The sequence below is a fragment of the Toxorhynchites rutilus genome, chromosome 1, assembly GCF_029784135.1.
Source record: "Toxorhynchites rutilus septentrionalis strain SRP chromosome 1, ASM2978413v1, whole genome shotgun sequence".
In the NCBI taxonomy this organism is placed as follows: domain Eukaryota; kingdom Metazoa; phylum Arthropoda; class Insecta; order Diptera; family Culicidae; genus Toxorhynchites; species Toxorhynchites rutilus.
Genome location: NC_073744.1, coordinates 180,270,267 through 180,297,273, shown reverse-complemented (window position 1 = coordinate 180,297,273; position 27,007 = coordinate 180,270,267). Strand labels below are relative to the sequence as shown.

General features: G+C 37.7%; 1 protein-coding gene across 2 annotated transcripts in view; it reads left to right on the top strand.

The window, feature by feature from the left end:
• Positions 1-27,007, top strand: part of LOC129762470 (serine/threonine-protein kinase tousled-like 2) — a 358,161-nt gene that overhangs the window by 22,666 nt on the left and 308,488 nt on the right. Inside the window, exons 2-3 of one of the 2 annotated variants that reach the window (XM_055760742.1) lie at positions 11,703-11,939; positions 20,296-20,381. In XM_055760742.1, the coding sequence (XP_055616717.1) occupies positions 11,906-11,939; positions 20,296-20,381 (120 nt within the window). In that variant the 5' untranslated portion in view covers positions 11,703-11,905. The remainder of the gene's footprint in view (positions 1-11,702; positions 11,940-20,295; positions 20,382-27,007) is intronic. The other variant, XM_055760744.1, reaches the window with a different exon arrangement.

The following is a 27,007-nucleotide window of genomic DNA, read 5'->3' as shown; positions in this document are numbered from 1 at the left end:
TCGTATACTTTAGACGAAAATCCAAACCTCTTAACGTCATTCGCATCTCAAAAGAGTTGACACAGAAATTTTCCGAAGTTACCGAGATTACTCGGATGGGGCCAGACAAATTACGAGTTGTCGTCTCCAGCAGAACCCAAGCGAATGAAATAACGCGCTGTGATCTCTTTGCGATCGAGTATCGCGTATACGTACCCTGTTGCAACGTTGAAATAGACGGTGTAATAAACGAAAAGGGTTTGACTCGAAAAGAGATACTCGATGGTGTCGGTCGCTTCAAGAACTCTTCACTTAAAAGTGTGAAGATTCTTGCATGCGATCGACTGAAATCTGTGTCACTTAAAAATGACAAAAGAGTCCTCAATCGGACAAACTCTTTTCGTGTGACATTTGAGGGTTCCGCCCTTCCTAACTACGTTGCAATAGGTGCACTTCGTTTACCTGTTCGGTTGTTTGTACCCCGGGTAATGAAATGCAACAAATGTATGCAACTCGGTATGCAAAAGAAAACCGAAACTTCCCAAGTTGGAATGAAAACTCGAATTGAACGTGCTGAGAATAGACCGAAGCAAGTACCTCCTGGTTTAAGCGGTTCTTCTACGCACCAGTGGTCCTCAGCACTTCCCGGAGCAGCACCCAACACGTCTGCTCCTTTTTCGCGGTCGAGGCAACAGCCACAATCTGGCTTGCTTGCGCTTTCTGACCTGGTGGACAACATTTTAAATGCTTTAAATATAAACGACCCTCTTAAAAGCATAGTATTATGTTTGCTTCCGATTGTGAGAACATTTTTGAAAGAAAAATGTGGTTTTTTGGCAGCGTTCATTTCCCTCGATGCCTGATTCAGTGCAAGAGGTCAAGGATTTGACCACTGTAATACAGTGGAATTGCAGAAGCATTATTCTTAAACTAGATCAGTTTAAATTTTTAGTTCACAGCTCTAACTGTGATGTATTTTCTCTCTGTGAAACATGGCTTTCTTCAGCCGACGAACTGAATTTCCACGATTTCAACATTATTCGCCTCGATCGAAATGACTCGTTTGGTGGCGTACTATTGGGGATTAAAAAATTTCACTCCTTATATAGAGTCACTCTCCCATCGATGACAGGCATTGAAGTTGTTGCTTGCCAGACACAAATCAATGGCAAAGACCTCTGCATTGCCTCGATATATATTCCTCCAAGAACTATGGTTGGCCGCCATCAGTTATTTGATATCATCGAGGCACTGCCGGAGCCGCGGCTAATCTTAGGTGACCTCAACTCCCATGGAACAGCATGGGGTTCACTCTACGATGACAACCGTGCCACTTTGATTTATGATCTGTGTGACAACTTGAAATTGACAGTTTTGAATACTGGGGAAGCAACTAGAATAGCCAACCCTCCTGCACGGGGAGGCATGCTAGACATATCACTTTGCTCTTCTTCGTTATCCCTGGATTGCACGTGGAAGGTAATCCAAGATCCCCACGGTAGTGACCACCTGCCAATAATTTTATCGATCGCCAATGAATCAAGCTCTCGTGAGTCAGTCAATATTTCGTATGACCTCACGAAGAATATTGACTGGAGAACATTTGCGGAAATAATATCTGAAGCAATTGTTTCAATGCATGAACTTCCTCCACTCGAAGAGTATAACTTTATATCGAGTTTGATTTACGAAAGCGCACTTCAAGCTCAAAAGAAACGTGTACCGGCTACCACTTTCCGACGTCGTCCTCCATCACTTTGGTGGGACAAGGAGTGTTCAAAGGTCTACCTTGAAAAATCATCCGCTTTCAAAAAATTCAGGAAAACTGGATTAGTGGAATGGTTTCTAAAGTACCAAGCTCTAGAAGCCAAACTAAAAGGTTTGATTAAAGCAAAAAAGCGTGGATATTGGCGGAAGTTCATCAATGGTTTGTCAAGGGAGACCACTATGAGCACTCTTTGGAATACGGCTAGGAAAATGCGTGGCTGGAACCATACAAACGAAAGTGAGGAATACTCTGACCGTTGGATTTTTAACTTTGCAAGTAAGGTTTGCCCCGACACCGTTCCTGCACAAAACGTCGTACGCGACATTCCACTTCAAAGCGATTATGAGAATTTTTCGATGGTGGAATTCTCAATTGCCCTTTTCTCATGTAACAATTCAGCTCCGGGGTCGGACAAGATTAAATTCAACTTGTTGAAGAATCTTCCCGACTTGGCAAAACAGCGTTTGCTGAACTTGTTCAACAAGTTTCTGGAGCTGAATATTGTCCCGCATGACTGGAGACAAGTGAGAGTGATAGCCATACGGAAACCCAACAAGCCGGCTTGCGATCACAACTCGTATAGGCCGATTGCAATGTTATCCTGTATTCATAAATTGTTAGAGAAAATGATTCTACTTCGTTTGGACAAGTGGGTTGAAACGAACAATTTACTGTCAAATACGCAGTTTGGCTTCCGCCGAGGTAAAGGGACGAACGATTGTCTCGCGCTGCTATCTTCTGAAATCCAAATCGCATTTGCTCGCAAAGAACAAATGGCTTCCGTTTTTCTCGATATCAAAGGGGCATTTGATTCAGTTTCCATGGAAATTCTCTCAGAGAAGCTTCATAATCGTGGACTTTCACCAATTCTTAACAATTTCCTGTACAATTTACTGTCAGAAAAGCACATGATTTTCTCTCATGGCAGCTCGAAATCTTCTCGTTACAGTTTTATGGGCCTACCGCAAGGCTCCTGCCTAAGCCCCCTCTTGTACAGTTTTTACGTCAATGATATGGATGATTGTCTAACTAGAGAATGCACGCTGAGACAACTTGCAGACGATGGAGTTGTTTCCACCACGGGTACTAATCCGGTCGCTCTGCAAAAGTCGTTGCAAGATACCATGAACAATCTGTTCACGTGGGCCCTCAAGCTGGGTATCGAATTCTCTACGGAGAAAACTGAAATGGTCGTTTTTTCTAGGAAGCACGAACCCGCCCAATTCCAGCTTCACCTATCCGGCAAAACGATCCAACACTCTATGTTTTTCAAATACCTGGGTGTATATTTAGATTCTAAGTGTACCTGGGGGAGACATATTGCGTATTTGAAACAGAAATGCCAGCAAAGAATCAATTTTCTCCAAACAATTACCGGAACATGGTGGGGTGCCCATTCAGGAGACCTCATCCAGTTGTACAAAACAACGATATTATCAGTGTTAGAATATGGCAGTTTTTGCTTCCGATCAGCTGCCAGGATTCATATTCTCAAGCTGGAGAGAATACAATATCGTTGCTTACGTATAGCCATGGGGTGTTTGCATTCGACACATACGATGAGTCTCGAAGTCTTGGCAGGAGTACCCCCGCTTACTCTTCGGTTCACAGAATTATCCTACAGATTTCTCATCCGTTGCAAGATCATGAATCCATTGGTGATTGATAACTTCGAAAATCTACTACAACTGACTCCTCAGTCAAGTTTTATGTCTTTATACCATGAGTACCTTACCCACGACGTGCACCCTTCACCAGGCATCTCCAACCAAGTTTGCTTCCCATACTTCTGCAATTCCTCTGTCATTTTTGATCTGTCCATGCGACAAAAAATCCATGGAATCCCAGATCACCTACGCTCCGATTCTATTCCGCCGATATTTTCGGCAGAATATGGGAAAGTTGGATCTGATAAAATGTTCTTTACTGACGGTTCATACATAAACGGGTCCACTGGCTTCGGCATCTTCAATGAAAATTCCAGTGCCTCTTTCAAACTCAAAGATCCTTGTTCCGTGTATGTCGCTGAACTGGGTGCGATATACTATGCTCTAGGGATCATTGAAACACTGCCCATCGACCATTATTTTATTTTTTCAGACAGTCTCAGCTCAATAGAGGCAATCCGCTCAATGAAAGTTGATAATCGCTCATCTTATTTCCTAACAAGAATAAGACAACTATTGAGTGTTTTGGTCGAAAAATTATTCAAGATTACCTTAGCATGGGTTCCCTCTCATTGTTCGATTCCGGGGAATGAGAAAGCGGACTCGCTAGCTAAGGTGGGCGCTTTAGAAGGCACTCTTTTTGAAAGGCAAATTGCTTATAATGAATTTTTCCACATTCCTCGTCAGTACACGCTCGTAAGTTGGCAGCGCATGTGGCGCATCATTCGGTCGTTGGTTACACACGATTATCCCTAAGGTCTCGACGAGTGCATGGTTCAAGGGATTGAATGTAGGTCGTGATTTCATTCGCGTGATATCTCGGCTTATGTCCAATCACTACAACCTAAACGCGCATCTCTATCGCATTGGGCTCGCAGCAAACAATCTTTGTGATGGCTACCACGACATCGAGCATGTTGTCTGGTCATGTATCCGGTTCCATGCTGCTCGCTCTCAGCTCTCTAGAGCACTGAGAGCACAAGGCAGACAATCGGATATCCCCGTCCGGGATATCTTTGGTAGCCGGGATCCTGATCTTCTGCTTCATCTATACCTGTTCCTCAGAAACGCCGATGTCAACGTTTAATGATGTTTCCTTCGTTGTGTCCCCGTTTCATATCCCTCCTATCCGATCGATAAACTTTTACTTAGTCGCGGCAATACATATACACACTCTTTACAGATGCACGGGCTAAAGGTTGTGCAGTCCACTGATGATTCAACAAAAGCCAAAGGTTGTACCGCTCATGACAACTCTACACGAGCTGATGATTGCGCCGGCTAGTGACCATTCTATCCTGGATTCCTCGAGTCGAGAAAGACGCACCACGCTAGATATGGGGTACAGAATAGGGGGGCGTTGCTGATTAATGGTCAGCTGCATCCCAATAGGAAGTATCCCGTGTCGGGCACACGTACAGAGCATCGAAGACTGCGACATACCAATTATGAGAACACTTGTAATACTAACCTCGAGTCAACCGCGAGTAATCGGTTACATATTACTAACATAGTCTAAGCAAACATTGTCAAAATATTGAACTCCCGGCCCCGTTAGGCTGACGCCATATGAGCCTTAATAAAATATATATTTTGGATAAAAAAAAAAAAATCGTCAGATCCGCGAGTACCAGGAAAAGGGATACGCCCACCGAGCAACTAATGAAGAATTACAGTCGGCTGATCCAAAGCGAGTGTGGTATCTTCCCATTAGCGTTGTTACCAATCCCAATAAGCTGGGGAAAATTAGATTAGTGTGGGATGCCGCGGCTAAAGTTGACGGTATCTCCTTGAATTCCCTTCTTTTGCCAGGACCTGACCTCCTAGTACCACTAACTCACGTGCTGTTCCGCTTCCGTCAATTTCCGGTTGCAATCTCCAGCGACATCAAGGAGATGTTCCAGCAGCTTCGAATCATCGAGTCCGACCGCCAATTTCAGCGGTTCTTGTGGCGTGATAGTCCTGATCAACCTCCACAAGTTTACATCATGGACGTCGCGATATTTGGTGCAACCTGCTCGTCATCTTCCGCACAATTCATCATTCCTCCCAGAGCGGCGGAGGAAATCATCAAATCCCACTATGTGGATTTGATGATTTCTACTATTACTGAGGTAATAGTAGGATGTGAAGATGATACATTCCAAAGGCGGATTTATAATTCGCAATTGGGCCTCAAACAGCCGAGATGTTTTGGATCATGGGTCAGCGGACGGAGTTAGAGAGCTGAACTTGACTGGAAACGGAAACACTGAGCGTGTGTTGGGAATGCTCTGGAAGTCTGCGGAAGATGAATTAATATTTTCTACATCATTTCGAAAGGACATCGCTTCAATCATCAATTCGTGAGTGAGACCAACAAAACGACAGATTCTCAAGTGCATCATGAGCCTATTTGATCCGCTCGGGCTCTTGGCATCTTTTCTGATCCACGGCAAGATTTTGATGCAGGAAGTATGGCGCCAAAGGATACAGTGGGTCGAGCGTGTCAACGATCATATCTACAGCCGTTGGACAAAATGGATCTCTTTATTCAGCCAAGTGCGGGAGATCCGCATTCGACGCTGCTATTTTGAAGACGCAAGCTCCAGCATGTATGAAACCCTAGAAGTCCAGACATTCGTTGAGCCAGTGAGGATGCCTGTTCTGCCGTTGTGTATTTCCGCGTCAAGGCCCCGAACGGCACCATTCAGTGCACAATAGTGGCTGCAAAAACGAAGGTTGCACCTATTCAACATGCTACGATTCCTCGGCTTGAGTTGATGGCTGCACTGCTAGGCGTTCGTCTTACAAATTTCGTTGTCGATGGGCATTCGGTCCCTGTACGGCGACGAGTATTCTGGTCCGATTCAAGGACCGTGCTAGCTTGGATTGGGTTCGAGCACCGCCGTTATCACCAATTTGTTGCTTGTCGAGTCGGCGAAATATTGTCGTCAACGAACGCGAACGAATGGAGATGGTCGCCAAGCAATCTGAACGTAGCGGACGAAGCCACCAAGTGGGGGAAAGGTCCTTGCTTTGACGCTTCCAGTCGTTGGTTCATCGAACCTCAGTTCTTGTACTCGAATGAACAAAATTGGCGAACACAGTCGGTACAGGGGATTTCTTCTACCGATGAAGAGTTACGTCCATGCAATGTCCATCAAGTAGCACCTCTATCACTGATTCAATTTGACCGTTTTTCGAACTGCCATCGCTTGCTACGGACTGTAGCTTATATTAAACGTTCGGTGAACGCCAGCAAAAAGAAAATGCAGCAACCCTTCAAGAAGGAAATCCTAAGTCAGCAAGAATCGCAGACCGCCGAAAATTTGTCATGGAGAATTGTTCAGCTAAATGCGTACACAGATGAGATCACCATTTTGCAGAAAAACGAGCGATTGCCCATTGATGAGCACCAAACGGTGGACAAATCAAGTGTGCTTTTTAAATTGACGCCGACACTGGATGATCAGGGAATTTTGCGCGTTGATGGGCGCATAGGTGCTCTACAGGTAGCTTCGGCAGATCAAAAATGTCCCATCATACTGCCAAGGCATCATCGGGTGACATTCTTGGTTGTGGACAGCTATTATCGAAAGTATCTACATGCCAATTCTGAGACGGTGGTCAACGGAGTGCGCCAACGTTTCTATGTGCCACGGCTGCGAGTGCTGGTAAAAACCGGTGTTTGTGGTGCAAAATACAAAAGGCTCGACCATCCGTTCCTAGAATGGCACCCCTACCTGCGGCAAGACTGTCCCCTTTTATTCGACCGTTCAGCTATGTTGGCTTGGACTATTATCACCGTGAAAGTGGGTCGTGCGAACGCTAAGAGATGGATCGCACCTTTTACTTGCCTCACAGTGCGGGCCGTACATGTTGAGGTAGCCTTCGACTTATCTACGAAGGGCTGTATCTGCTGCATCCGACGATCATAGGCAGACGAGGTGCCCCGATTCTCTGTCTTACAAATGAAACATAAATTTCTTCATAACTCGAGAATTAATCAAGCAAACGAACCCAAATTTGGCATGTGTAGGTTTTAGGGTGCAATAAATATTTCTAACGGGTGTTAAATAAAAAATGTGATTTTTTTCAATACCTTTCAGTAACTCAAATAAAGAGCGTAAAATTTTCTTTCAGCAAGAAAATTGCTCTTTGGGCTCCCTAGAAGCTGTAGGCGTGATTGGTTTTGCTAGTTTGAATTTTGTCAAAGCAAAGATGGCGTCGAAACAGCACGTGCTCCGCGAACGCATTGTACGGTTCTACGAAACGCATTTCCAGCAAGGAAAAGAGTTCACGGTGGCACATTTTAAGGAAGAAAATGTACCTGTCAGTACGGTATATCGTATCCTGGGTTTCCTGAACGTAGAGCGGAAGGTCGGAAGTGGTCGTCCGGTGACGATATTGACGAAGCAGAGGAAGACATCGTTAAAGAAGCTGTTTGACAACAAGGACGCAACCAGCCTGCGTGACGCCGATCGGAAATATGGCTGCTCCCACGTATTGATCCATCGGACCCTCAAGTTGGAAGGAATCGTCTGCAGGAAGAAGACGAGGTCGCCGGAGTACACGGAGGAGCAGATTGAGACGGTTAAATCACAGTGTCGGTGGATGACCATAAAATACCGCGGGACGTCTTTCGTTCTGGACGACGAAAGCTATTTTCCGCTGTCCAAAACGCATATTCCAGGAAATGATAATTACTACTCCAGCGACAAGTCATCCACACCGCCTGAAGTGAAATACAAGTTCAAGCACAAGTTTGAAAAAAAGGTTATGTTGTACATCGCCATTTTCGACTGGGGCATTTCAAAGCCTTGGTTTAAGCCAAGCGGTCTGGCAATCAACCAACAAATCTATCGAGAAGAGTGCCTCGATAAAATCCTGCTACCGTTCCTGAACGAGCATCACGCGGATGGGAAGTACGTCTTCTGGCCGGACAAGGCGTCTTCCCATTACGCCAAGAAGACGCTGGCGTATCTTGAGAAGAAAAAGATGCCGTTCGTGCCGAAAGATCGTAACCCAACAAACTTACGACCCAGTGCCGCCCAATAGAGGATTCCTTTGGCTCACTCAGTGCCCTAGTGTATAAAAACAATTGGGGGGCCAAGGACACGAAGCAACTGACTACAAGAATCCGGAATTGTATCCGGAAAATGGACGTAAGTGCCGTACAACGTTCCTGTGAGAGCATCGCGACAAAGTTGCGTCGAACAGCAGACCACGGCCCTTACTCAAACATTCACTGACATTTTTTTGAAGAAAATACATTATGTTATTAATAAAAAATACTGAAATCGATGAAAAAATAATTTTTTTTTTATATGCGATTGAAAACCATTCTCATTTTTTATTGAACACCCGTTATATTGGAAAGATACTCCTCCCCCTCTCTAAAGGGAGGCTGTCATACAAATGAAACACAAATTTCTGTATAACTCGAGAATTAATCAAGCAAATGGAGCCAAATTTGGCATGCGAAGGTTTTAGGGGACACGAAACGTTTCTATGGTGAACAGATTCTGCTCCCTTCTCTCTGAAGGGGGAGACTGCCATACAAAGAAGCATACATTTCTGCATAATTCAAGGACTAATCAAGCAAACGGAACCAAATTTGGCATGTGGAGGTTTCAGGGGGCAAGAAACATTTCTAAGGTCGTTCAACACTCCTCCTATCTTCCGATAAACGTTTCTATGGTAGTTCGACAGTCCTCTCCCCTCTCTAAAGGGGCGCTCCCATACAAATGAAACACAAATTTATGCATAACTCGAGAACTTATAAAGCAAATGGAGCCAAGCATGGGATGTGAGGGTTTTTGGGTACGAAAAATGTTTCTATCATGTTATGTTATGGAAAATGGGAAAATTCGAAGAATTCAATTCGCATGTGTTCTACAATTATATATTGACTAGCGTTGTTAGTCCATTTGATGTTTGCAGTAACGAAATTGATCTTCGTTCGAAAGTGGATATGGATTTTAATGTGATAAAATGCACTCCTATATCGTCTTCTATCTATATAAATAAAAATGGATCGTCGAATGTGTTGATAAGAGCAAAACTGGAGTGAGGAATTATCCGATTTAGGACTGTCTTTATTCTATCATATTTTCTGTATCAAACATTTATTCCATGTAACGGAGAAACATGTTATTTGCAAGTGGTTGAAAAATCTTGAACGAGAATTGTGTCTAAAAATAATCTGATATTATATTGACTAGTTTTGGAATTTTATAGTAAATGGTAGAGAGAAAAAAGGAGGGTAGATTAGAAGATGCGATTGGACCCATGAATAGCGCTTAGTAAGAAAACGTGGATCTGATAACGAAAAATAAATTTTAAAGCGCTTGAAGTTTGCCGGGTCAGCTAGTAAGAAAATAAAAATGAACATGGTTCGTTTTCGGATGGTTTACTATATGTGACTATTTTCTAGTGGAATTTCTGACTATTTTCCTTCCATACAATAAATATCTTTGGGAGCGGGGACCGAAACTGATATTGTTAAAATGCTTTGATGCAGACTGAACGGAAAGTGCAGCAAGAACAATCCGGGGCTCAACGTGTTAGTGGCTTCGATGACAATTTCCACTGGATTGTCAAAACGAGTATACAATTCCATGAGAATATTGATTGTCGATGAGGCTTTTGACAATTATTCATTCGTTTTCAAACCCACTGTGGCTCGAAAATGCCGTTATCGATCAAAATACTTTCCAGCAAACAATTTAGCAACGAAATCGTTGTTTTTTTCACCTCCTCCTCATCGGACGTCGTATCCGAACCCTCGACCTGATTGGTACTTCCGTAGATTGTATACATTTTCTGGTGCTATTTTTGGTCCCGACAATGAAGGCGAAGAAAAGTTTTACTTGCGCCATTTGCTTCTGTTTATTACTATTTTTGAACCGTACCACCGTTCCGCACTCACAGCCCTTCTTCCCCCGTCAAACTTTGCGTCATCATAATCATCATCGTGTATATGCACATAGGGTAAATGATCTTGGTTTGTCCAATTTGGGGTGTTTTTACGCAACTAGTAAATGCAAATCGATTTTTCTTCATGAAAATCACACATAATCGATACGAGTTTGGGTTTGTTGAAAAGCCCCAAGTCTCTAGTTGCTAATACTACCAGAAGGTGTTGAAATTATTCAATTTTTTATGTTTTTTAACGATTTTCCTTAAAGAAGAATTATGATCATGGTTTGCCCATAAAAATGATCATGGTTTGTCCGGTTTTAGAAATCTCCATTTTTGAATGAAAACATTCGAATTCACAATTAGATGTTGCATTTATCATTGCTTGATCATATTGATTCATTCATAATTTAAGCTTTCTTCAGAAGATTGCCTTTTCTTGGGCATTTTAGAAGTGTTCAACTCAACACAATCAACACAGAAAAACCATACTTCTGCTATGCGCGAAGCACACCATAAACAAACTGCAGCGCGCCAAGCGGTTGCCATAGAAATCATGTGGACAAAACAACATTATTGAATTGGACAACTCATTATCAGAATTGAGTTCATCAAAATGCGTTAATTTAATGGTTTAGCTATGTAAATCCGATACAAATGGTGAGCAAGCATGATGTTTACAATATTTGTAAGTGTTGTAATCCAGAAAAGGTCTGAATACGTGCCAAATAATCATCTGGTGATCGATTAAAAGTTAGCTCGAATGAGGGGCGCATTGACACAAATAGAAGGTGTATTTTATAATCCTTTAAAAAATGCGATTTCGTAAAAATATACTATCAAACTACTATAAATCATGTAAAAGGCAATTTCATTTATATGTTACGAAACATTCGAAGGCCTTATTTGACACAGGAGCGCTGAATTAGAGCATTCAAAAAAGTGGGCAAACCATGATCATATTTTCGACTGGACAAATCAAGATCATTTACCCTACTCTATTTTTGTTTTTCCTTTTTCCGTTCCGTTCCATTCCTCGCCCTCGAACCGACTATGAGTTTTCGATGTGTATCGGCGGAATTTTCGCGTCAACGCCCTCAAAATAGCTCGCGTGATTGGTCACCGTCTTATTAGATCAGAGCTTATTTTAAGGCCCCCCGAGAGCGACAACGACGTGTCCTTTTAATTGATTAACGCGATTATTGCAAAGATGCGCTTTCCTTCCGGCCCTCTGGGGGGAGCGGGATTGTCCTCAGGAAGTGTCCGCAAATTGAACTAATTATGGAATACATACAAAGTACAAACACACACACACACACACGCATACTCCAACCCTGTACTCTCTCTATCTGTTTGTCTCGTTTCTCGTCTCTCTCGAATTCTAGGAAACGTTGTTGCTGGCGGCCGAAATGGAACTTTGAGAGGCCGCCAACGCGTCCGCATTCATCCGTGCCGCTGTTGCTGCCACGAACCAGGGGGACCAGAGATAGGGAAAACCATTGCCCCTCCCACATACTACTAACCACTGCAACCACCCTCGACCACCCCCCGAGGGGGGAAACGCACCCCCTCATTCAGCTTCCTTGGAATGAGCGACAGGCGTCGGTCCCGAGCCGGAGGAGGTGAGAAAGACGACAAAAATCACACTCTTCCTAGCTGCCTTTCTGTTCTGTCTTTTTGTGGTTTTTCTTATTTCTCTCTCTTATTTGACTTTTTTCGGTTCTTGGGGGTTTGTTTTGTTTTGTTTCGTCGTTTTTTCTCTATTCTGTTTGTTCTCTGAATTGATGGGTTCTGTTTGGGGTGCAATTTTTTCTTGTGCTTCGTTTGTTTACATTGACCACTGTGCAAGTCGAAAAAAATGCTTTGATAAAAATCCCCGCGGAATGAACGGGAATCGAACCCGAGCCCCGGCTTAATAATGTGCGCTGACCAATCGGCCACTGGAACACCTTGACTGCACGGTCTTTTACGCAATGTGTCTACATCACGTATTCGAAATGTTCGCTTCAAATGAATGAAAACACTAGCTTAAATGATCTCTAGTGAGATGAGGACATTGTAATTTTTTCTATCAAAAAAGTGAGAAGTTGATTCCTGTATTAACATTTATTATTTTTCGCGATGTCCTATTCTAAATTTTGAGTATTTTCAATTTTCAGTTTTGGATTTATTTATTCATTTTTATTTTTTTATTTTCAGCTTTGTCATTTTCAGTTTTGAATTTATAATATTTGCAATCGGTTTTTAAGTTATTTATTTTTTTAAGCCATTAATATATGTACATAATTGTAAACAATTTGAATTTTTGCTATTTGGAATTTGCATGTTTTGCTACGTTTTATTATCGATTTTTGTTATTTCTAATTTTTCATTTTCGCTATTTTCAATCTTTAGTTTTTTTTTTGTAATTTTCTATTTCCGCTATTTACCAAAAATATCTACTAAAATACTACTGCACTAAAATACTGAAATGCTACAATACCAAAAAAATTAAAGTTGAAAACAAAAAAAAATCTAAATTCGAAACAGCAAAATTTGAAAATTGTATACAACAACAACAAAAAATTCTAAATAGCAACATTTAAATTTTTGCTACTTTGAATTTTTTTTTTTCATTTTCATTTCTCAGTTTTTGCTATTTTCAGTTTGCAATGTATTTGTTTTTTAATTTTCATATCCATTTTGCTATTATAAATTTCAATTGTTGCTGTTTTAACTTTTCTGTTTTTGTTGTGTACATTTTTTTTACTTAAACAAAAAATAGCAAAAATAGAAGGTCTAACATACCAAAAAATTGATGTTGAATACAGAAAAATCGTATTTTAAAACAGCAAAATTTCAAAATGGGTTGTATGCCAAATAAAGAATTCCAAATAACAACAATTATAATTGCAAATTGAAAACAGTAAAAATTAAAATTAAAAAAAAACACACAGAAAAATTGATAACTGAAAATTTAGAATTTAAAATTAAAAAAAAATCAAAATAACAAAAATTGAAAATTGAAAACAAAAAAAAATATGGAAGGGTCATATTTAACATATAACCGCAAGGTTGACGTGGGACTACCTTAGATTAGCAATCATTTGTTTGTATTGAATAAATTTTAGATTGAATGAAATAATTTCCGAATTCAATTGAATTCAATATATTTGCTTTGTGAGCAGAGGATATGAAGGCATGTTCTTCTGATGATGATGGTCCCACCTCTTTCCCCTACATAGGTTTGAGCTGGACGAGTTATCTTGTGGATGATCATATGGAGGAGTTTCTTTGTAATATCAAATCAACCAGTAAGCAAGTTAAAAACAAAAAACGGTCCGGTTGTACCACTGGCATAGATTGTTTATCAAAAGAACAAGTAAGGGCATTATCTGAACGCTAAATATTCCATGGCATGTCAAGAGAATTTCCAACCCGGGAAGACCCTTGACCGATCAGGAATTGAACCTAATACCTATGTCAGTACCAGCCTTGAATTTACAAAGGAAATCCCGCTGTACTGGATACCCGACAACGATCTGTTAATCGTTTTCGAGACCAGACAGCTGAGCAAACCTAAGCCTAATTCCAGCCGATACTTCAGGCCCTAACCTGGGGTATAATCGCGTCAATCTGAATCTGCAATGAGATCTGCCACAACACAGAAAGATCTCGTCAATCATCTGTCAAAAGGATAAATTTACAAGTATTCCGGTTGAGCTATCCCTAGCTTCTTTTCAGTTTCCACTTCCAATCCCTTGGAATGGATCGATCTTATTAAACAAAACAAAAACAAAGAAAAAAAATCACGTTTGCCAATGTTCAATTTCAAATTTTACTATGCCGGTTCACGCGCGCGATGCTCAAACTCTTGTAGACTTCACAATTATTTTTAGACTAATCTAAAAACTAAAATTATTAAAAATTGAAAAAAAAAATTAAAACAACACACCATCATCATCATAGTCTAAAGATAAAAAAAAACACACACACACATGCACCTACACCTAAAACAGTACTCTATTCATTATATAATAATGATGACGGTCCCACTTTATTTTCCTACAACGATTTGAGCTGGATGAATTTTCTTTGATAACTATATATATATATATATATATATATATATATATATATATATATATATATATATATATATATATATATATATATATATATATATATATATATATATATATATATACATATATATATATATATATATATATATATATATATATATATATATATATACATATATATATATATATATATATATATATATATATATATATATATATATATATATATATATATATATATATATATATATATATATATATATATATATATATATATATATATATATATATATATATATATATATATATATGGATTTCTTTTATAATACAAACAAAACCAGTATATTAGTTAAGAGCATAGACATAGATTGTCACTCGAAAGAGCAAGTAAAGGCATTATATGAACGCTAGATATTCCAATGCATGTCAAGAGAATTTCCAATCCGGGAAGACCCTTGACCGATCAGGAATCGAACCTAATACCTATATCCATACCAGCTTTGAATTTACAAAGGAAATCCCGCTTTACTGGATACCCGACAACGATCTGTTAATCGTTTTCGAGACCAGACAGTTGAGCAAACCTAAGCCTAATTCCAGCCGATACTTCAGGCCCTTCATTCAAACTGGGGTATAATCGCTTCAATCTGAATCTGCAATGAGATCTGCCACAACACAGAAAGATCTCGTCAATCATCTGTAAAAAAGCAATTTTGAATAACCTAGCCAAAGCGTTGTGTTCGTACCCGCTTTTTAAATCCGTGTTAGGAAAACACGAGGGCAAAAATGGGTGGGTTATATCTAAGATATAACCTCAAGGTTGACGTGGGACTACCTTAGCTTAGCAATCATGTGTTTGTATTGATTAATTTTTTGATTGAAAGAAACAATTTCCGAGTTCAATTGAATCCAATATATTTGCTTTGTGAATAAAAAGATTGTAGGATGCCATGTAAAGTCAATTCATGCAATGTGATAGATTGTGTTCTCCATTACAAGTAAATTTAGGATTATCATCCTTTTACGTTTGGTATGATGACATCTTTGTTTTGAAGTCTTTGTTAGACAAACACATTTCAGTCGGAACAAAAATGCCCCCGATTTTCATGAATATGCAATGCCAATTTCCCCAGGCACCTTGGTTCTGATGTCTGTATTGGGGAAACACATTTTAGTCGGAACAAAAATGCCCCCGACTTACATGTAGTGATCCCCGATAATCGTTCGATTAATCGATTAATCGAATACTTCCTACAGAAATCGATTATTAATCGAACGAATACTGCGCGACTAATAATGCGAACGAATAATTTACATCGATTCATCGATCCAAACCCAGAGAAAAAAAACCTACGGTTGCTGCAGATTAATCCTGAAATTCAATTATTATCTTTGACGCTCCCCTAAAATTGTAAAAGAAGCTCAATGCCGTCAACGCGAATTGAGATTAGTTAACCAGTTTAGGGGAGCGTAGAAGATAATGATTGATTTTCAGGCAGAATGAACACTTTTTTGATTCCAGATGGCTTTCTATGATGATGAGAAATGTTGAAATGAAAAATATTAGTATAACTAATTATTCCTCTCAGTGTATCGATTAATCGATTATTTGGGGCGATTAATCGTATCGAATAACAAACTGCTGAAAAGTATTCGATTAGCTAATGAACGATTAATTTCAAAAATCGGGGATAACCACTTTCATGTATTTGCAATGCCAATTTCCCCACCCTCCATGGATTTGAAGTACGTGTTAGGGAAACACATTTCAGTCGGAACAAAAATACCCCCAACTTTCATGTATTTGCAATGCAGATTTCCCCAAGGCTGCTTGGTTTTGATGGCTGTGTTGGGGAAACCGTAAATCGGGCCAATCAAAACAAGGCAGTTAGGGTGTTTTGATAACGCTTAACATTTTACAGTTATTCAATTGTTTCTCTAATGAAAAATAACATTTTACTAATTGCGATAGAAGCGTAGAAATATTTCCTATCAATTGATGCAAACATCTTTCCGATCCAGTAAGAAATGTTCGAGTTATAAGCATTCGGAATCTTTCATTTTCTCTTGCATGTTCTGTGTTTAGGTTTTCATTTTACCCCCCATATACTCCGGTTAGACGTAGTCCCACGTCAATAAAATTTGAAATAGCAACCATCAAAAATTGAAAATTTTAAATATCAACAATTAAAAATTGAACGCAACAAAAAAATAATGAAAATATAATTGCAAATATCAACAATTGAAAATTGAACATAACGAAAATTTTAATTGAAAATTGAATGCAGCAAAAATATAAGATGCTAAATTAAAAGCAATTAAATATTGAAAATGGCAAAATTCTAAATTCTAAATTGCAAAAATTTAGAATAACAAAAATCATAAATTTTTAACAACACAAATTAAAAATAATGAAAAATTTGAAATTCATTTGACAAAAATTCAATTAAAAAATTCAACAAAATTGAAAACAGCAAATAGTAAAATAATATAAATTTAGAATAATAAACAGCGAAAACTCGAAATACAAAATTAGTAATAGCAAAACATAGAAATTGGATGCAACAAAAATTAAAAACAGCATGAATTTAAAATTGAATATAGCAATAATTGATTGATTTTCAAACAGCAAGGAATTTTTAAAAATCGAAATAGTAATAATTAGAAACAATTAAACCAAATATTGAATGCGGAAAAAAATGAACAATAGCAAAAATTAAAAATTGAACCTAACAAAAATTGAAAATTGAAAATAGTAAAAATAGCAAGGAATCAAAAATTGGAAATGGTAAAAACCGAACGTGACAAAAATTGTAAATGGTAAGATACCAACAATTTAAAATTGAAAATAACAAAAAAATTTAAAATTGAAAGTCAAAAAAATCAAAACAGCAAAAATTAAAAATATTAAAAAAAATCAAAATAGTAAACATTTAGTACTAGAAACTGATTTTATTTTTTTTTAAATTCAAAATAACAAGAATTGAAATTAACATTGAAACCGTTAAAATGGAATTGCTGAAATAGCAAAAATTGGAAACAACAAAAACTTTAAATTTTCAACAGTTAAAATTAGAAATTGAAAATAAATAAAATCGAAGATTAGCAATTGAAAATATTAAACATTGAAAACCAATCAAAATTGAAAAAGCAAAAAATTAAAACTGAATACAGCAAACATTTAATTTTTCTTCAGAATGAAAGGAATAGATATAAATAGTCATTAAAATTTCCAACAAGTTTTCCATACATCGGCCGATGGGCACATTTTTATGGAAAAAGTTTTTCGAACAACTACTTTTTCATGTTTTCTTTGAAAAAAATGCTATTAATGTTCAATTCGTAACATTTTTTTGTATAAATTATCGCATTTTGAATGCTCTGCTAACTTCTCTCTATTTAGAAACATTTCAAGAACATGTCAAACGTGAGAATTTTCACACAAAAATATTACGGTTAAAACATTATTTTTTTCATTATTATCTTCACATAAAAATGACATATATTCCAAAAACTATAAAAGAAAAAGTTGATGTAAAAAAAAATGTGTAATAAAATTAAGTTTGTAAAAAAATTGTTTTGTAAAAAATGTTTTGTTAAAAAATTAAGAAAAAAAAATTAGTTTTCTTCCAAAAAGTAGTCTGATTGTTTTTCGAATATTTCAAGTATGCAAAGTTGCTTGAATGACCCATGTCTTTACACCCACAACGTTTCACTACTATCTGAGATGGTGCTGTCAACTCCTAAGACGAGTTGGCATGAAATCGCATCGTCTGCTTTCTCACGTCAATATGAGGCGAAAAGATGTAAAAATCTGCGTCATCGGCTAGCTCTACAATAAATAAATAACACTGTTTATCTTTTTCCTAATAAAGCACAGTGATTACGAATTTTTAGGTGGGTATCATAAACATCGTTAAATTCAAAATAACTATGTCAATGAATTATACTTAACCTAAAATTATGTTTCAAGATTGAACTTATATATCCCTCTGCGATCGAATTAAATTTCGACATGTGCACTGGTCGCAATTTTTTACATGATAAAGCAATGATATTTAAGTTTGTGAGATTATGAAGGGTGAAAAAGTTTTTTTTCCATTTTTTGTAAACTTCTGTATTTATTAAACAATTTTTTTATGTTTATGTTTTAAAAATAGTTGCTATAATTCTTCGTGTAAAATTTTTCGCGTGTATCATGAAAATGATTAGTTTTTCGCCTATCTTTCTTTTTAAACGTACAGAACCATGCTCTTTACATAAACACAGTGCCGCAATACATGGAGTTTTCCATTAATCCTTTCCTCAAGCATGGATGACAACTTTTGTTTATACTGAGTACTGTTATACATTACTCATAGTAGCACCGTTTTGGTTGGTGAATAAGTTCACAAGGCATTAAAATTCGTTTAGAAAAAGTGTGAACTGATACATTGTTGCAAAAGTTATAACATAAGTATACAGGATCTTTCAGATTAAACGCTCACGCAACAAATTTTAATAACTTTTACAAAAGTGAACCGATTTTTATTTTTAAAAATCGAAAATAAAGCTTATTGTAGGACATTTTCGATGTGACCACCCCTTTTCTCGATAACGGGTTCTATACGGTGAACAAAATTCTTCATGCACAACTCTAACATTACGACTTCGATGCTGTTGAAAATTCGAGTTATTTCTTCTTTAAGTTCCTCCAAATGTTGTGGCTTACCAACGGTTCTTCACGTACCCCCAGAGGAAACAATCGACGACCAGAAATGTTGAAATTCTTACCATAAGAGGACAAAGTTTCATTAAGGCTTCGGTTACTCGAGTAATACGATTTCACTAAAAATACACGTTCTTGTAAATTGTACATCTTGACACTAAAAACCATCCGATCAGACTGAACGAGTAGCCGAATATTATCGTCCCGAAGTGGGGAATGCAGTTTTTTTATCTGTATTTAAGTGACTTTCAACACATTTGGCTGGTTCGTCACTTTGCTTCCATTTTTGGAAGAATTGAACTCGTGGCCTTTAGCGTGAGAGGAATGGATGTTACCACTACGCTAGATCGCCTCCTGGAATGCAGTGTTACCATCGACGAAGCGAAAACTAAATTTATAAGGAGCCATTCGATTTTTTGCGGGAGCGTTCAATCTAAAAAAACCCTGTACTTCTTTGCTGTGGTGGCTGGAAATAGACAAACGACCGCAAAGGGTTGATACAGATTTTCGGAGAAAAAACACAGATAGAAAGATTTTTTGAGACCAGAAACACAGATTTTTTATGGCAAACCTCCAAGGAATGGGGAGTTCAAAATTGAGGTCATGCGGGATTAAAATAATATGGAAGAAGGTCTTTCGGGAACATATTGGGAGTACCAATTGAAAAACTCGGTTGCTCCGCGAACATTATTATTTTTTTAGCGTATTGCTCAGTCGTTTCTTGGTGGATTTGCGATGGAAGATGTTTATCATACCAAAAACACTGATTTCATTATGCCACCCCCGAAACATAGCTCATAGGACATAATACCGTATGTCCCGAATCTTTGTGATTTCGAATAATGATTCTTAATTCATTTCTAGTCAAACTAAGCCATAGATGTGTGTTCCGTTGTTCGATGTGGGCTTGCGGTTCGACAGTTTCTCCATCGAGTCGCTGTAAGGCTATTCAGGCCAACAACACCGAACAGATTACGCACAACACGAACCTGCAACAGCTATATGCGTGCCATTTGATTCATTTTATCTTTTTTTTTATTTTAATGTGAGTTTTCATGATCGCGTTTTAAGTTCCAATGTTTAGCAGGTTTGGTATCCAGTTAGTCTTTTAAGGAACTTCCATTCCTCTAACTTTTTAAACATGGCGTACGACACTTGCTATCCCCCATTAACCCGCTTCTTGTATTATTTTCATTTCATCACCAGGTGCATCGATCAAGATGGAACACTTCCAAGCCGCGTTGGATCCCCGCAAGCAGGAGCTGCTCGAGGCCCGCTTTCTGGGAGCAAGGGTAAGTACCACCAGCTAGCTACTAACTACATCATGCCTGCCGGATGATTTCCACACGCGCCCAACGTTTACCACACAAATGCCTAAGCTGGGGGGAATATGCAAATCATCACATTCCCCCCCAGTGGCGATACTCCCCGCACTTGATTCACTCCGTTTGTGTGCCATGTCTGAGTGTTGTTTTTTTTTTGGTCGAGTCTTGAGCTCGGCTCGTACTTATCGATCGGAATTATTCCAGGCTTTTTTTTCATACAGTTGGTAGAGAGAGTGGTAGGAAGGAATCCGCAGATATGAACAAAAGAACGGCGAACGAGGGGCGAACAGAACAGCCGACCAGAACTCGTAGTCAGGCAGAACGCGAGGTAGCCATGTTTGATAGAATGAGGAAAATATACACAGATGATCAAGTAACGACAACAAAAAAAGACGGGTGGGTAATATCGGGGACATAACCGGAGTGACGTAGGACTATACAAAGGGGACAGCTTTTGTTAAATATATATTTTAAATATATTGTTTTATTTTCTTCTCCTACGTGAATACCTACCTATCTACCTGAAAAATGCATTAGTTTACTGTTTACTCTTTATGAATATGTTGATGGTTCTGAAAAGAACCTTTGGTGTTGTGTTTTTGTTATCACTCGATATTCCCATCTTGTTCGGTTAAACCTTCCTGTTTAGCTATTGCGTTTGCCACTCGCCACAGCTTTCACAGTTGGAAAATTTCTTCCCATCCAGCTTGTGACATGTTGTTCAGTAAATTACATTTAATGCGACGTGCCGGAGAAACACTTTGCCACTCACTGAAACTAATTGTAATTGTTATTGATGAACGCCGAACCGAAGCTGCTCTGTTCTTGATGCGGGTTTTCTAATTGTCGTGAGCAGCTTTGCAAGCCAACTCGAGTACTCCGATGGCCGAAGCTCTATAATCGCTGTTAGGTATACTGGTGCTCCGGCACCAATCCGTTCGGCCTAGTTACCCTTGCGGAGCAATCAGTGAATCTGACCAACAGGGAACTGGAGACCTGCACGGTTCGAGTGAGACTTTGCCTTTCCCTTAACTTGTCCTCCTTTGTTACGTCCACGATGCCGATGCCGTACAACCACACGGGTTTACGGTTTGAAAGAAAATAAGATTTTTTTTTTGGGGTCCGCGTGTTTTATACTCTAGCGGTACACACTCACAGGATAGAGATAAATCGGCAGACTCAGCCAGAGCGGCGAGTCCAAAGAGACGAACAAATGAGCGTTAAAATGGAGCGATGGCAAAAAAATACATTCATTACGATTTGTTCGCTCGTTGGATTCACATGCAGGCTAAAAAGGGTCCTTTTCAGGATCACAAAATTATCTTCAATCTAAAGAGTTTATTGTTTTGTTATCACTCGATATCCCCATCTTGTTCGGCTAAACCTTTCTGTTTAGCGATTGCATTTGCCACTCGCCACAGCTTTCACAGTTGGAAAACTTCTTCCCAACCAGCTTGTGACATATTGTACAGTAAATTACATTCAATGGCACGTCGCATTACCACCACTCAGTATCGGATTGGAGGAAATTTTAACCTGTAATTGAACATTTGCGATGACAGTGGTACAGTGTCGGCTTTCAATGTGGGGTCATAATTTGGACCCCGAACTCTATGTTTGCAAAAATGTCCAAATAAATATGTCGCATTACAGGTCCGTCCAATTAGCTAAATGTCGAGATAAGTGTAAATTACTGTACTTTCAATCCAGAAGCAATTTAAGAATTGGTGAAAATCAATAAGCTCAGAACAACTGCCAAATTCACATACTCATCATATCCTGACAAACAAATTATGAAAAAAACAATTTGTGTTTTATTATTATTTTGGACATTGTTTTGGAAAGCATTGAACTGTATTTCCTAAACACTTTTTTGTGAGGTTTAATGGCCCTGAAAAGCGCCTTGTTTTATGGAATGGTTCCAATTTAGCAAACTTAGTACTCGTGGTTTTGAAAAAAAACCCATTTCGAACGCCCTCGATGCCGCCTTGTTCTGGATTTTCCACCAAAGCAGTTTGTATAAAGAACAAACTTTTTTCTTCTGCTACCTGAAGCCGTTTTGCGATTGCGTTTGCCACTCGCCACTCGCTGCAACTGCCTGTTATCTTGATGTCCACCGAACCGAATGTGTTCTGTTCCGAATGCGGGTTTTCTTATCGTCGCGAGCAGCTTTGCCAGCTAACTCGATCACTTCGGCGGCCGAAACTATATAACGCCGGCTAGGTGGAATGGTGCACTGGTACTAACGCGCTCGGCCTACCTTCCCTTGCGGGGAACTCCAGATCAACACGGTTCGAGCGGGATTTTGCCTTTCCCTTCATTTTCCTCCTTTACCATGTCCAGACATGGCTTCTTGGGTTGGTTTGTTGATGTGTTGTGATGCGAAACGATGTGGTGTACGGTTTGAATGAGAATGATCGTTACGGCAGCGGAGCGGGGATTTTTAAGCTGACTGGCTGGTAGAGAATTACGCATGTGTGAGACTGCGACCAATTTTTTTTTTTTATTAATTCGTTTATTTTTGTAGGCTCAGTAACTTAAGTTTAAAGGAGCCGAATTCGACTGCGACCAATGTTTCGTTCATTTTTTTCTTTTTCCTTTCCAATCGTGCTTCATTCTATTTCGCTGCTGCTCTGGTTGCCCGTTTTGGTCGGTACGATTTGAGGAGCACAAAATGGACCAATCAAAAATGGGCACATAGTGCATTTTGACAATGCTTGATATTTCACAATTATTCAATTATTTATCTCAAGAAAAATGGAATGTTATTCGTTATGATAGATGCGTAGATATATTTCCTATCAATTGATGCGAAAACCTTTGCGATCTATTGAGAAATGCTCGAGTTATAAGCGTTCCAAATCTTGCATTTTTTCCCACTTGTTCAGTTCCTAGATTTCCATTTCACCCCCTATATCTTCCGGTTAGACGTAGTCCTACGTCAAAGGCTTGTAAAAATGGTACATTCTTTTTTTCTGTGAGATAGAAAAAACAGCGCACTGTCCGCTATGGTGCCCATGAGAAGATATGGCTAGCTGGGAATGGGAAGCTGCAGGCCTTTGAAGCACTTTGAAGAATGGTAGTGGAGAACAATGCCGCTCCGCGGCTTCCGACATGATTCCTGGCCGAAAACAGTTTCTTTTTTCTACACCTCAACCGCGAAGCGCGCCAGTTAAACACATTTCTAGTGGAACAAAGTTTGTGCCCCACAGTTCGGGCATCCCGTGCGAAATTCATTCCTCCAGCATCCAGTTTTCCATCGGAGTATGGAGTGATTACCCAATAATGTTACCGCCCGTCATAATTTCATCGGCATCTGTGTGTGGGAATACAGAAGACCGAGAGAAGGAGGATGGGTTATATAAGATGTGGGTTGTGGTTGGGCCCATCGTTATCGGGCTCTCGAGTAGTTGAAGGAGGGAAAATGCAATGCGAATGACGAAATGAAAGCTGAAAACGTAAATTTTAACATTCAATTGTTAAACAAAAAACAATAAAAATATATATTCCCGAGAATTTTGTTTGTATCGTTATTCATTCATTGACCCATGCAATACCAATCATCAAACACATTGCTCTCTAACCCACGGTGAGTAGGAAAAATCAAACCTTTGTTTCGGAATACACGCTCAGAATGGTCAGACATACGTGCTTGCACTTGCATCACGTGAACTAAGACAAAAGAAGCACGTTTAAGCTAAGCCCCGCTCCTGGCATGAAAATTACACCGGTCGAGAGTATAAATACATGTCTATTGCGAATTCTATTCAAAATCCGCTGCAGCAGCAGTCAACAGATTTTTTAAGACTATGAGTTAACTTTCAAATTCAAATTACATTTCCAAGGCTGATGAATCACACACAGCGATTTTACCCGAAGCGAGATGGAAGTGAATGAAAGATGTCACACACCACGTTGTGTTTTCGATCGCGATTTCGAATTCGAGGTGAAGGTTCGGTAGAATCATGCACCGAGTCGGTTTTCATACCGCCCGGTGAAGTGTATTTGTGTATTATTGCATCATACGCACACATCGTGGTTTTATGCGTTGCCAATGACAGATGGAAGTGGTCACTATCGTATTGCGTTTTGTTCGTTATGAATGGTGGTGATAGAGGTAATGGTAGAAGAAATATATAGTCTAGTGTGGATGCAAACTGTATGTGGCATCAGAGCAGAGACTGAGAGAGGCGTTTTGTTTTATCTTCCAGATAAATACAGAAAAATTTAGAAAAATTCAGATTTAAATTGGCGAAAAAAAACAGCAAAACCCATAAAATTCTGAAAAATTAAGCAAAATTGAGGAATAAACTCAGAAAATTTAGAGAAAATCTCAAAACATTAGAAAAATAAAAAAAAAATCGAGAAGCAAAGAAAAATACTGAAAAAAGAGGTAAAAAAAGAAATCTAGAATATTAAGTAAATCCAATACAGTTTACAAAAAATTAAAAATTATTATAATAAAAATAATTAAAATAAAAACTGACTTTAAAAATTCATGATAAAACTGAAAAATTCAGTTTGAAAAATTACAAAAAAATAAAAAAATTACAAAAATTTAAAAAACCCCAAGGAATGTTAAAAAAAGGACCAATAAATCTCAAAAATTTGAAAAAAATCTTTAAAAAAAATTAAAAATTGGGAAATTTCAAAAACATTAGAAAAGTTCTGTAAAATACAGGAAAATACTGGAAAAATAGGATAAAATATTTAAATAATGAGAAAAAAATCGGGAAAATTCAGGAAAAAATGGAAAAAAAACTATAAAATATTCATAAATTTAAAAACATCATAAAAATTTTGAAAAATGCTGTAAAATATGGAAAAAATTTAGAAAAAAATAAAAAGATTGAGAAAAAATTCAGATAAGTTTTGAAATCCAACAAAACACAATACAGTTAACAAAAAAAAAGAAATAATTAAAAATAAAAACAAAAAATCATTAAAAACTGAAAAATCCAGGAAAATCTAACAAAATAGAAAAATTTAGAAATAAAAATTTAAAAAATTATTAATAAACAAAATAATTAAAAATACAAATTTAGAAAGGTTCAAAAAAATATATTAATTTAAAAAATCACAAAAATCCGTATAATTGGGGAAATTTTGTGAAATAAAAGAAATTCATCTCGGACTAATGCTGATCAATGCTCAATAATACAAATAAAATTTGAAAAATTAGCAAAAAAAATCAGAAAAGAAATCTTTAAAATATTCAAATGTTTAAGAACATCATAAAAAATTGGAAATATTTTGTAAAATACTGAAAAAAATAGAAAAAATTTAGAAATAAAATTTAGAAAATGAGAAAAAAATCAGATAAATTTAGAAGTCAAAGCAAACAAAATACAGTTTACAAAATAAAAGAAATAATTAAAAATTAAAAATAAAAATAATTATAAAATTTATTAAAAACTGAAAAATTCAGGAAAATCGAAAGAAATTTTAAAAATAAGAAAAGCAGAGAAAAGCAGAGGAAAAAATGCAAAAAAAAAACCTTTTTTTACATGAGATATGAAAAAATAGGTAGTTTTTTCCACTTTTGAGGCATGTTTTTTTCGCTTTTTTACTGATTTTTCATCCTTACTGCATCCTAACACATTTTATTTGCTGTGAATGGATTGAAAAGCGGTTCGAATGATACACTTTTTTCAAAATGTGTATAACATTTTTTCCGCTTCACTGATCCTTTCACAGTAAATAAAATGTATTTGGATGAATGTCTACATTTAGATGAAACCTTCTCACTTCATCAGCTCAAAACTATTCTCGTTATGAATATTTTTTCTCCGTACAATTTTAATTTTTTTTTTGTTAAAAGATAGATGAACAAATAATGATATAATGTATAGTAAAAATATTCTTTCTTTTATTTTTACGGATCTCGGAGCAACGTCCGAAATTCGTGTCTTTACACTAGAATACCCCCTTAAAAACTGAAAAATTCTGAAAAATCGAAAGAAATTTAAAAAATGAGAAAAATAGAGAAAAACAGAGGAAAAAATGCAAAAAAAAAACTTTTTTTTTACATCTTTTTTACATGAGATATGAAAAAATAGATAGGTTTTTCCACGTTTGAGGCATGTTTTTTTTCGCTTTTTTACCGATTTTTTATTCTAACTTCATCCATACTTCATCGAAACACATTTTATTTGCTGTGAATGGATTGAAAACCGGTTCGAGTGATACACTTTTTTCAAAATTTGTATGACATTTTTCCGCTTCACCGATCCTTTCACAGTGTATGAAATGTATTTGGATGACTGCCTACATTCAGACGAAACCCTAAAACCAAAGTTTCTCAGAAATATCAAAGCGATTTTTGAATGATTTTTGGAAAGCTGAGGGTTTGGATCCTAATTGGATCCTGATCTCAATAACGAAAAGACATACCTACCGAAATATGAATACAAAATCTCAATTCAATATTGGTTCGAGAAACTTTATTTAAACACCTTTCATTTACTGTATAACGATCGAAGATTGATCAAGCGGTTCAAAAGTTAAAATTTTTTGAAAACGGGTATACTCGGTAAAATCGCAAAATAATGCATAAAAACAATATATCTCATAAGCTAAAATACATGATTTCC